The sequence below is a fragment of the Ochotona princeps genome, chromosome 2, assembly GCF_030435755.1.
Source record: "Ochotona princeps isolate mOchPri1 chromosome 2, mOchPri1.hap1, whole genome shotgun sequence".
Taxonomy (NCBI): Eukaryota; Metazoa; Chordata; class Mammalia; order Lagomorpha; family Ochotonidae; genus Ochotona; species Ochotona princeps.
Window position 1 is genome coordinate 166,616,364 of NC_080833.1, and position 12,199 is coordinate 166,628,562.

The following is a 12,199-nucleotide window of genomic DNA, read 5'->3' on the forward strand; positions in this document are numbered from 1 at the left end:
CTTCCTGCTAAGCTGTCTGTGAAAGCAGTACAGGATGACCCAAGTGTGTGGGCCCCATCCCTCACGTGCGGGAACTGCGTGAAGCTCCTGACTGCCGGCTTGCGCCTGGCCCCTCCTCTGGTTACTGCACACATTTGGGAGATGCTGGAAGGGGTTTCTTGCTCTGTTTCTGCTTTCAGTTGCTCTGACTTTCAAATAAGTAAATTAATGTATATATATATACAATTTAATATATGATTATGAAAGATAATATAAGAAATAATTGTAAGGCTAATTTTTTCTATGATCAAGGGTATAGACATAACTGGATGTTAAGTGATCAATCAGCACCCCCAAAATTCAACAACCATAGCCACATCAAAACAGCAGATGACATAACAACTAATTTATATAACGTTATGTGTTTATATATATATGGAAAAGAGATGCATAAAACATGGTATCTAATTGTTACATACTATTATCTGAAGGTCATGGGTTTCTTTCTACAAAGAAAGAAAAAATTATCCTTCAAAAATAATTCAACAGAAGCCAACATGCACTGGCCACATTATCTTGAGTGACCAAAAAAGAAATTAAAATTATGGACTGATGACAGCTCCACAAAGTAATATCTTACAGTTACTAAATAATCACTATGAAGTCTATTCGTATGACAATTAGCAAAAATAGCAGCACACATTACAACTTTCACCATGCATAAATACATATAGGCAAGGTGATTAAAAAACATAAAACCATGCGAGGAGGATGAGTGTACCTCAATATTAACAAGCAGTATTTGGGGAGCTATCATTTAGTCTAACTGCAAAGACACCGCACGTCACACTCGAGTGCCTGGGTAGACAGCCGGCCATCATTACAGATTTCAGCTTCCTCCTAATGCAAACCCTGGGAGCCCAGGCAATGGTTCAGGTCACGGAGCTGCCCTCATGGGTGACCAGGAATGAGTTTGTGGCCCCTGGCTTTGGCCTGCCAAGCTCCAGCTCCCACCACTGCAGGTGTTTGGGGAATGACCCAGGAGATGAGAGTTCTTGCTCTGTATATCTGCCCATCTCTCACCCTGCCTCTCAAATAAGTTTTTAAAAATATTTTTTTAATATTTAAAAATACTAAGTACTGATAGAATTTGACACGAAGTCATTTGAACCTGGCCTTCTTGATTCTGAAGACAGGTCTTCACTTATTATACGTCTATTTAGACTGCTGGTTCTGGAAGCAGGTTTGGCAATTTATGCTTATGGGAATTTCTTCCATTTAGCTTGTCTAGTACATTAACATAACATGTTGTTATAGTCATCACTGAAAGTCTCTATTGTAACCGTCTGCTTCTCCTTTCAATTTCAACAGCTTTTAATGCTTGTATTATACCTGGGGGCTCTCACTAAGGGACATTTTCACTCACAATTGTCACATCTTCCTACTGACCTAATTATCTGATCATAATGCAATGTCTTTCTCTAGTAAAACTTCCTGTCTCAAAATCGACTTTGTTAGCATAGCTACTCCAACTCTGACACCTGCTGCTCAATAGTTTACTCTTGTCCGTCTTTTAACTTTCAGTCTGATTCTTCTAACCTAAAGTGAGTCTACAGTAAACATTCTGGTATAATCATTCAAATAACATAAAAACAAATTCTGCCTTGGTTCTACTGTCCTTTTTTTTTTTAAGATCCATTCATTTATACTGCAAACTCATATTTACATAGAGAAGGAGAGACAGAGAGAAAAATATTCCATCCACTGGTTCACTCCCCAAATGGCCACAATGGCCGGAACTGAGCCAATCTGAAGCCAAGAGCCACAGCCTTCTCCGGCTCTCCCACGCAGGTGCAGGGTCCCAAGACCCTGGGCCGTCCTCGGCTACCTTGCCAGGCCATAAGCAGGGAGCCAGACAGGAAGTGGAGCAGCTGGGACACAAACTGGCACCCACATGGGATCCTAGCACACACAAGGCAAGGACTCCAGCCACTAAGACACCACGCTAGACCCCTTGGTTCTACTTTTAAGAGATATTTCAAACTAAGACACATGACTAAGTCTACTATATATAAAGTAAGATAGATTGTCTTACCTTCTTTCTTGATTCTTTATCTTTTCCATTATTCCTGATCAAATTCTCTGCATGGCTAGAAAGTAAACATGGCCAATGTTAAAATTTACTTTTAAATTATGACTTAAAAAAATAAATGTGCTTCATCTCAGTGAAGGATCTTGCCAATATTTTGCTCTGATTAAGAACTGCTATAGATTGGCAAAGCACGTTTTATTAGAATTATGAATGTTGAAGTCTTTCCAAGAGTTTCTGTATTATGGCATTAATTCAACACAGAAGACATCCCCAGCAGAAAGAGGAATTCACGAAATCTTTTTTATGTATATGTATGAATCTATATCCTTTAAGGACTCTAGAAATTGTCTACAATCTTATTAACCCCAAATACTATTTTATGCATCATATAAAATTCATAATTCTAAAACAATTAATCTTGAAGTATATTCTTTCAGTCATTTTATATTATTTGAGACCTAAGATAAGGTTTTCAAAATTTCGACTTGATTCCCAATTTTCAGTTATACTAACTCACTATAAAATGGGGCTTAATATACAATCTGAGTAAAATCCTCCTTTATATTCCAACAGGTTTACAATATGAAATCTAGGAAGTTGACACTCTCATTTCCAGGTTTAGTGATATTTTTGCTCAAATGTGTAAAAATACAGGCAATGAAATCCCAGGGCCAATTGAGAATTATCATAAAATGATAATAATAATAAAAATTAAAAAAGAAAAAATGCAATGCATCTAACCTGAGTTTTCCTGATCTATACGAAAGAAGCATAATCATCCTAAAAAAACTAAAGCTAGGATTTATATTTAAAATGAGACTACAGATAAACTCTAGCCTATACTGATCTGTAAAAGGTATAAACCACCATAATTTTACAGAAAGGCATAAAACTCCAACTCGAGCTGGACTAGCTGCTGCTCTCACAGCGGGCCCGGCGCGGCCTCGGGGCTGGAACTTCTTGGTCCTCACCATTCAGAGCTCCCATGAAGCCAGCAGTGGCTGGAATGCGGCACCCATGAACATAACCTGTGATGGTTCACTCCAGTGTCTGTTAAGCAGGCGAACCATCACCTTGCGGACACATCTTCAGCCAGAGGAAAGATCACCTGTCACACACTAAGGAACTCCTAAATGAATTCTTTTCCTCAGTGAGAACTCATTGCATGAGCAAAAAGACTTCTGTAACAATTTCCTCTCTATACAACTTGGAGGGTTCAGAGCTGAAGAAAACGAAGTTATTTCAATAATCTACTCCTAGACACTGGTCATGATTAGGTCCGTTAAGAAAAGTCCACTTTTAAAGCACTCGATGAGAATTATGCAATCAATAAATCGTGCAGATTCCTTACTGGCTGCCAGTTCCATCTCTCCTTGAACTTGTACCTCGATTCTTGTGTTCGCCGTTCTAGAAAAGAGAACAAAATTTCATAACCCTTAAGTATTAAATCACAATGAATTAAGGACAAGAAGTAAACTCTGTAAAAGAAGCATGGATATACACTTCAGCAACAGCATCTACAAGCATGTATTAAAATAACTATTTACGAGTCCTTTTTAATAAATTAGATAATGCAAGGAAAACACAAATGTAAGGGTGGCTATGTATTACATCAGTAATAAATCAATTACTCACCCATCTCACATAACTAACATAGTATTTGTGGATAAATATGACTGGTTACTACTAAACTGCTCAAAATCAAAAGTTTCATTTTTCACAAAATGCATGAGCCTACAGAAAAAAAAAAAACTTCAAGGAATCTTCTCACGAACTGACTGAACCTATACAATTAAAAATCAAACTGTTAGATGGTGACTCAGTACAAGCAGACTGTTGGGAAAGAGGGGCACTGGGCTAGGCGAGGCGGGAGCAGCAATGAAGGGAGACCGGCCCCAGGCCCTTCCGTGACAGACACAAAAGGGAAGCAGTGGAGAAACCACAGACCTGGAACAGCCCCTAAGAAGCACAGCACCAGGTCCAGGTGTGAGCCCAGTGGCTAAATCCTCGCCTTGGACATGCCGGGATCCCATACGGGAGCAGGTTCATGTCCCAGCTGCTCCACTTTCCATCCAGCTCCCTGCTTGCAGCCTGAGAAGGTGGTAGAGGATGGCCCAAAGCCTTAGGACCCTGCACCTGCATGAAAGACCTGGAGGAAGCTCCTGGCTTTGGATCGGCTCAGCTCCTGCCAGTGCAACCACTTGGGAAGTGAACCAGCTGGCAGGAGATCTCTCTCTATAAAAAGCTGACTTTCCTAAATAAATAAATAAATAAATAAATAAATCTTTTTTTAAAAAGAAGCAGCAGCAGCATATCACAAAACAAGAGGACTGAGTCATCCGCTAAGAAGGCTGTCAACCAGTCTAGAGTGTTTTGGCATAGTGGTGAGGATTCCCGAGTCCCGCTTCCTGGTTTCAGTTTCAAGCTCCAACACTGGCCCAATACGGACACCTCTGGCAAGGGAACCAGCAGATGGGAGCACGTCCAGGCACACGTGCACTCCCACCCATGCTCTCTCCAGCTCACTTTCTCTCACTGCTTCTCAAACTACGTCCAAAAACAAAAACCAGCAGAGAGGACAATACACAATTAGTATTACAAGCCTTAAAAAGAGTTAAAAATATTCCAAAGTTTCCTTTGACCTGCAAGGTCTATTTCTAAGAAATAATACTGCCCAGTGTGGTGGCCTTGTGGCTAAAGTCTTCGCTTTAAACGCGCAGGGATCTAATATGGGTGCCAGTTCAAATCCCAGCAGCCCTGCTCCCCAACCAGCTCCCTGCTTGTGACCTGGGAAAACAGCAGAGGACAGCCCAGAGCCTTGGGACCCTGCACCCACATGGGAGACCCAGAAGATGTTCCTGGCTTCTCCTGCCCTTGGATCGGCTCCGCTCTGGCCATTTGGGGGAGTGAACAAGCGGATGAAAAATCTTTCTACGTCTCCTTCTTTCTGTAGATCCACATTTCTAATAAAAATGAATACATCTTTTTTAAAAAAAGAAATAATACTAAGGAATACTAAAAATGTGAATAACCTGACATGAAGTTATAATCTTGGGACACCACAGCATGCTCAGCCAGGCATCCGTCCACATGCGGCACCAGCACCCGTACAGGCCGGTTCGTGTCCTGGCTGCTCCACTTCCGCTCCCGTTCCCTACTTAGAGCCTAGTAAAGCGACAGAGGGTGGCGCAGAGCCCGCACCCATGTGGAACACCTGAAGAGGCTCCTGGCTTCAGATCAGCTCAGCTCTGACCATTTTTGGCCACGGAGGGAATGAACCAGTGAACGGAAGATCTCTCCCTCTTTCTCTGTAACCCTGACCTTCAAGTTAAAATAAATAAAACCTTTTTTAAAATTTAAAAAAAGTATTCCCCAGAATAATTAGAAAAGACCAGTATGATTCCAGGAGTATTTTTTCACAAAGTTCATTTACCAAGAAGAAAAGGCACTGCAAGGATATATACATACAATGTAAAATAAATTGTTCTGATATCATGCATAATTTGTAATTATTACTTCCCTCTATTAAAAGCTATAAAATCTTTAACAAAATAAGTATAATTACATATTCAACATGAGACTGGAATGGAAAAGAGACAGAATCAAAAGTGCAAGATAGGAAAAAAACTCTAATTTAATAACTAGGTATAAATAAGGAAAAACAGAGAAGTACCACGTCAATCCTAAGAATTAAAGCTGGGTGGTGAAGGACCAGCAAACAGCACTGGAGGACCCTGTGGTCTTCCTGGCGCTATGGGATGCCTGGGTCACACTGGTGTTGGCCAGGGGATACCCAGCGCTTTCACCACCGTCACCCCAGTTCCTCCGGCTCTCAGGAAGACTAGCAGTACAGCTGACCCCTGCGGCCTGCCTAAGCGAAGTCTAGAACAAAAGCACTGGGCTCTGTTGACACATTTTATGTTCTTGCCTCAGGATGAACGCTCTGGGTAGGAGTGTTTTGGGAAAATAATTACGAGAGATACTTGACGTCACTAAATTCAGCAGTTAAAAAGGGTCATGATCTGACATGCAAAAGTATTACAGGCTACAAAGATCACTGAATTCTCCTAAAGAAATGACTGGGCCCAATGCGATAGCCTAGGGGCTGCAGTCCTCACCTTGCATGCACCAGGATCCCATATGGGTGCCAGTTCTAATCCCAGCGGCTCTGCTGTCGAGGACATCCTTGGGACACTGCATCCATGTGGGAGACCCAGAATAAGCTCCTGGCTCCTGGCTTCAGATTGGCTCAGCTCCAGCCGTTGCGGCCAATGATCTTCCAATGGATGGAAGATCTTTCTGTCTCTCCTTCTCTCTGCATATCTGCCTTTCCAATCAAAATAAATAAATCTTTTTCTTTTTAAGTGACTGTCCCAAAGCCACAGTTAGTGGCATTAAGAAGGTAGACCTTACTTGGCACATGGTGTTTAGGAAGTGGATGTGGTGGGTGGCCCTCACTCTTTGGGAGGATGTTTTCCGAAGGCAGCTCTCAAGACAGGACTGTTTTAAAGAGTCTGAGGAAAGGCCTGGCCGTTTTGTCACTAACCTCCCAGTAACTCTTCACGGCCTATCCATGTCTCACTGATAACCAGAGGAGGCTGCTCCACAATCATTCTTAAAATAATAACTTACAAATTATAAGATGAGAAATCATCAAGGAAACCTCACATTCCTGGGAAAATTCTCAGGTTATAGCTATTGTCCCGGCACAATTATTAATTAGGTTAGCGCTGCGGCACAGTGAGCTAAGCTCCTACTTGCAACATCAGCATGGAGGCTCCTGGACTTGACCTGGCCCGGCCCAGACCACTGTAGCCACTTGGGGAGTAAGCCAGTAGATGAAACTCATCTTTCCTGCAACTCACTCCCACATTCCCTCCTTCCATCCACAAATAAAGGCAGGGTAGTTGGAAGGTAAGGGAAGAAGAGGGAAGAGGAACCACTGAATTTAGTCACCTTAGAATAATGACACCTGACACAGAAACTCAGGCGAAAGGTACCTTGCAAGTACCTGACAGACTTCCTAAAGAAAAACCTCAATTATGTAATGGTCAATAACCATTCTTGATGTTAACAGCACACTGCTTCTTTGTTTATCATATGGCTTCTCAAAGAGCAAACAGGCGCTATAGAACAGAAACTCTGGTTTATTCATAGCCACTCCATTGTGAACAAACGTCTACAACAGGAAGTCCATGAGTCATCACAAGAAATCTTTCTTCTGGGACTAATTTTGAAGACCATGATTTTTATATAGATGCAGAATATACTGTTCCTCATGAATCATGGATCATATACCCATAATAAAAGTCAAACATATGCATCAAGACATACCCGGAAAGATGTTTCAGTGACAAGGACAAAACAAACACAAGCTAAACATGACATTTGAATCTTGAATCTGGCCTGGGGATTGGACAGAAGCAAGTTCCGTACAATGTCAGTGGAAGACTCCAAGTGGTGGGCATGAAAGTGCTCGCTGTGAAGTCTGTAACCTTTGCTTTATGCTCCAAAATCTTTAAATTAAAATGTTTAAGAAAATAAACAGCTGTTGTCTAGGGAAAGAGATTCAAAAAACACAAAAAACGCGTGCCCGTCTTTGAGGATCCCTGTCTATTATCATGTAACTCAGTTTTCTGACCAGCACACAGTGAGGAATGTACACATTGCACATGACCAAGCAGGCGGCAAGTCCGGGCTTTAAATAGCACACCAAGATGACAAAAGTGATACTGTTTAAACTGTGAAGAAACATGAGCAACATTTAGCTCCAAAAAGGAGGGCAGAGAGCTACGCAGGGCCACAGTGTGGGCTTGGGCACAGCTGCAAGTCAAGGCACCAGGGGAAGATAAGCGGAGACAAAGGCCTCTGATTCATGCCACATGACAGCAAAAGTGAGGTGGTCAAGAGACCAGGCAGCAACCTATTCTCGCACATAATTATTTGTTTCTTCTTATTATTTCAAAAGCAGAGCGAGAGAAAGAGACCTCATCTTCTGTTCTCTCCCCAGCACTCACAACAGCCAAGGCTTAGCCAGGCTGAAGCCAGAGCCCACAACAGCTGACTCTGCCACATGTGTGGTAGCAGCCCAACAACCTGAGCTGGACGGGAAGCAGAAGAGGAACTCGAATGAACACTCCACATGGAACATGCACCCTAAGAAGCGGCTTGTCTCGCTGCACCCCAAAACCCGCTCCAGTAACCTATTTATAGTTCAGCTGTTCCTCAGCTTAAGTGATCTCTTTGCTCCTACAATGAACACAGGAACATTCAGCAGACACCAAGTGCAGGTCCATCAGCTAAGAACCCCAGCATCAGCAGCTTCAAGTCCCAGGCTTTGGCTGAAACCCGGAGCCCTGCCTTTGAAGGTATAATCTCCATCAGCCTCAGCTGCCACGTGATCACTCCCAAGAAAACTTTTTTTTCCATTTTAATAGAAATCCCATCAAGAAACAGGGAATGAAATCACATTAGCAACAGATTCCATAAAGAGCAGAGCAGAAAGTACACACATCAGAACAAGGCACTTAAATAAACCTAAGAATATATTAAGCACATACAGTAATTACACTAATTTATGTGGAAAGATTAGATCCTTTGCAACCCATAGCTTTATATTTTTGTCCTGTGTGGTTTGGATTGTTACAAACTTACCCTAACAGTTCTGGTTGAACACTAATTACATTGTTACTCCGTTAATTTCTACCTCAAAAATATCAGGGGCAGGCATCTAGTCTTTGTGAAGACATTGGTGAAGACACCCACATCCTATTGTCAAGTGCCTCTGTTTAAGATCCGGCCCCAGCTGCTGATTAACTTCCAGCTAGTGCAGACCCGGGGAACTCCCAGGACAACTCAAGTTCCCAAGCAGCTCAGCGCCATGTGGATGATTCAGAAAGAGCCGCCAGCGCCAGCACGGACCAGCCCAGGCCTGTCACTGCAGGCACTTCAGAAAGGAACTAGTCAGCTTTGTCCCCTCCCTTTGTGTGTGCATGTCGGTGTACATCCTTAAAAACAATTTTTACATAATATCAGCTCCCTGTGTAATGCGAAATTTCAACATTTGATGGCAGATTATCAAATATGTATCAAAAGTACGTTCACAATATGATCAACACTTAACTTCATGATCCTTAGAAGATTGGTAATATGTCTCCAAAAAGGTCAGAGGAGAGTCTTGAACTGCGCTGTTACCAAGATTACAGGCATTAAGCCACCAATGCTGGCAGCATCTGGCCACAAGTAGCTGTCATTTTCCCCCACAGTGCTGATCTTTCCCCGCAAAGTGCTACCTTAGGGTCCCTCCTCGTGTGCCCGTCCTTCAACGACCTCTCCTTCTTCTCTGCATGAGCTCGGTGCCGCTCGTCATCCACGTGAGAGCTGTCTCTGTGTCTCCGTTCTTTGTGTCTTTCTTCCTCCTTCTCGGGGTAGGAGTTACTTTTTTCCTTTGAATACTTGTCCCTTCTGTCCCGCACGCTGCTCTTCTCCCGGTGCTTCTTTTCTCTGTCCGGATCTCTTGACCTTTTGTGCCTTCTTTCACCTTCTTCTCTGTAGAGCCAGTACTGCAGAGGGTTGTCTTTGCCGTCACCATACTGCAGCTGTGAGATGCAAAATGTTGACAAATGCATGAACAAGTAACATGTGCGTCATCTACCTTTTCAATATCTTTTGACAAACAGAGAGAATTGCACAACACTGCCTTTTCCACTCTCTCCTGTCATTAGGGATTGTCCTAACAACCTAATCTGTTGACCTTCTGGGAAGAAAAAAAAGAGCTATGCATACCACTGCTCTAATGCTAGATGATTCAGATAACTCAACTAGACAAAGTATAGAAGAGATACCACAGCCCAACTGACCTTGCTCTGGCATGGAAAACAATGTCTTAATTCTTCAGCAAAGCAAACAGTCCAGCCCCTTTTACCTCGCTGGGCTCACTCTTGTCATCCTCATCTTCAGGGCCACCGGCCCTAAAGAGCCTTCCTGGGAGATCTTGTGACTTCTCCAGAAAGTCCGTTCACTGAGCACCCACAGGATGCTGCTGCCATGTTTCCGTTAAAGATGTATCACACCACTCCTTCCCACTCCCAGCCAGATGGAGATTCCTGAACACAGGACCACCACTGAGAAAGCCCCTTTTGCATCCCCCTAAATCACCGCAGATACTCCTTAAACTGGTGACGGCCGCCAAGAATTCCACACATACCACCATGTAATTTTCTTGGCTCAGACCGTCAATGTGCTCAACAGACCCCAAAGTGTACCTGACCTTCTCCTTTCATGGAGGGCCTCCTTGGCCCGTCCTCAACTAACAGTGACCAGACCCTCAGCCCACAATTCCCTCCAAAATTCAATGCTCTGCGGTTCCTTCACTCCTCCTTCCATTTGCTGGCTAGCCCTCACCTCCCATCCCCAAACACTCAACACAATCTTCCACAAAAGCCTGACCAAGCCTTTTCTGTGTGTGTTGTGTGTGTCACTCTGCCTTCCAAATAAGTAAGTGCTTTAAAAAAAAAAAAAGGAGACAGAGAGAGTGAGAGATAATTGCTGTGGGGACAGGGACCCCCAAGTGTTTCATCAACAACAACCTAACTGCTTCAACATTTTAAACAGACTCATGAAACTAAAGGTCCCCACAAGAGAAACTCAGAACAAAGCAGCACCATAAGTGACTGGCTGGGAGTCAGAGCACATGTACACAGGTACACCCTTTTTATATGCAGAAATGCCACCATCGCCTTCAGCAGCAATGACTGAAAATCACAACAAGGTCCAGTAGCTGCTTCGGGCACGGAGGAACCACACACCAATGAGGGGTTTGCAGAAACATTTTGGGGGTGGGGGAAACTATTCATACACTTCAAAATTGTTCTGCACCAAAGTAAATTCATCTTTTAAATCCTATTTTCTATAAACTTTTCAAAGTCCTTTCATACACATACTCACATATACATATACATATATATATATATACATATTTACAAATGTGTGGAGAGGGATCGGCAGCTTGGCTTAGTGGCTAAGGTCCTCGCCTTGATCCCATATGGCTGCTGGTTCTAATTCCGGCAGCTCCACTTCCTCTCTATCTCTCCTCCTCTCAGTATATCTGACTTTGTAATAAAAATAAAATAAATTAAAAAAAAAAAAAAACAAATGTGTGGAGATACATATGTGGATGTCTGTGTGTCTATAAAAAAAATTCCCTACAATATATTATCAATAATTAATTCTCCCTGGATGGAGACGAGACAATCCGTCTTCCTGTTATTCATTTGTATCTTACGAATTTTCTAAAATAATGAGGTAGCGCCCTTAAAATCAGAGAAACTCATTGGATCAGAATGAGCAAAGGCATTGACCTGGTGCTTAAGATGTCTCCCAGACCTTGAATCCCAATTTATGCAATTTTCCAAAAAAGCTCCTGGTCCCAGTTCCTCGGCCACCTGTGCCTGGCCGCAGCTGAAAGCCCTTCTCAGACCCTGGCCTTCCGTGCCTCACGTACCTTTCTTTCTCGGTATCTTCGCTCTCTATCGTCATCTCCTCCTTCGTAGTCTTCCTCTCTCCTCTCTTTCTCTTCAATTCTTGCTTTACTCACTATAAAAATGAAACATATTCTTAACACCCTCAAATGTTAGCTCACAAAATAGATTGTTCCACACCTTGATGCAGACTTTCTCATATATATTACACTTAATAACATGTAATTTTTAAATAGTCTTGAATTGGAGTGTTTCCTCTCTTGCAGCCTCCTCCTGTTCCTCTAGCAGGAGACTTATGACTTTATAAAATCTTGCTTCACTTACAAAAAATATATACTTGAATTAAAACACTCTAAACTTACAATGGAACCAAGAGGGAGATCATATGGCAATCCAAGGTACAGGAATAAATCTTCCCTTGTATCCATTTGCTACTGAGGTACCACACAAAACTCTGATCATCCCTGGAAATTCAGGAGGAGTCCCAGTCCCAACACAAGCTGACTTCTGGGTTTCTGTGCAACAATGCAAGAGGAAAGCTAAAACCAGTATAAGGCAAGATCTTGGTCCAGGTTGCAAAACAATGTCAGCCAGCCTCGAAGCCCCAAGGAAATGCTTGCCCTCATGGATGTGCCAAGAAAGTAGCCTA

General features: G+C 42.7%; 1 protein-coding gene across 1 annotated transcript in view; it reads right to left on the reverse strand.

Annotated features, from left to right (window-relative positions):
- The window catches only part of DYNC2I1 (dynein 2 intermediate chain 1), a 76,615-nt gene that overhangs the window by 48,480 nt on the left and 15,936 nt on the right, over positions 1–12,199 (reverse strand). Inside the window, exons 4-5 of the mRNA XM_058660743.1 lie at positions 11,574–11,665; positions 9,364–9,669 (exon numbers count right to left, since the gene is read on the reverse strand). Of these exons, the coding sequence (XP_058516726.1) occupies positions 9,364–9,669; positions 11,574–11,665 (398 nt within the window). The remainder of the gene's footprint in view (positions 1–9,363; positions 9,670–11,573; positions 11,666–12,199) is intronic.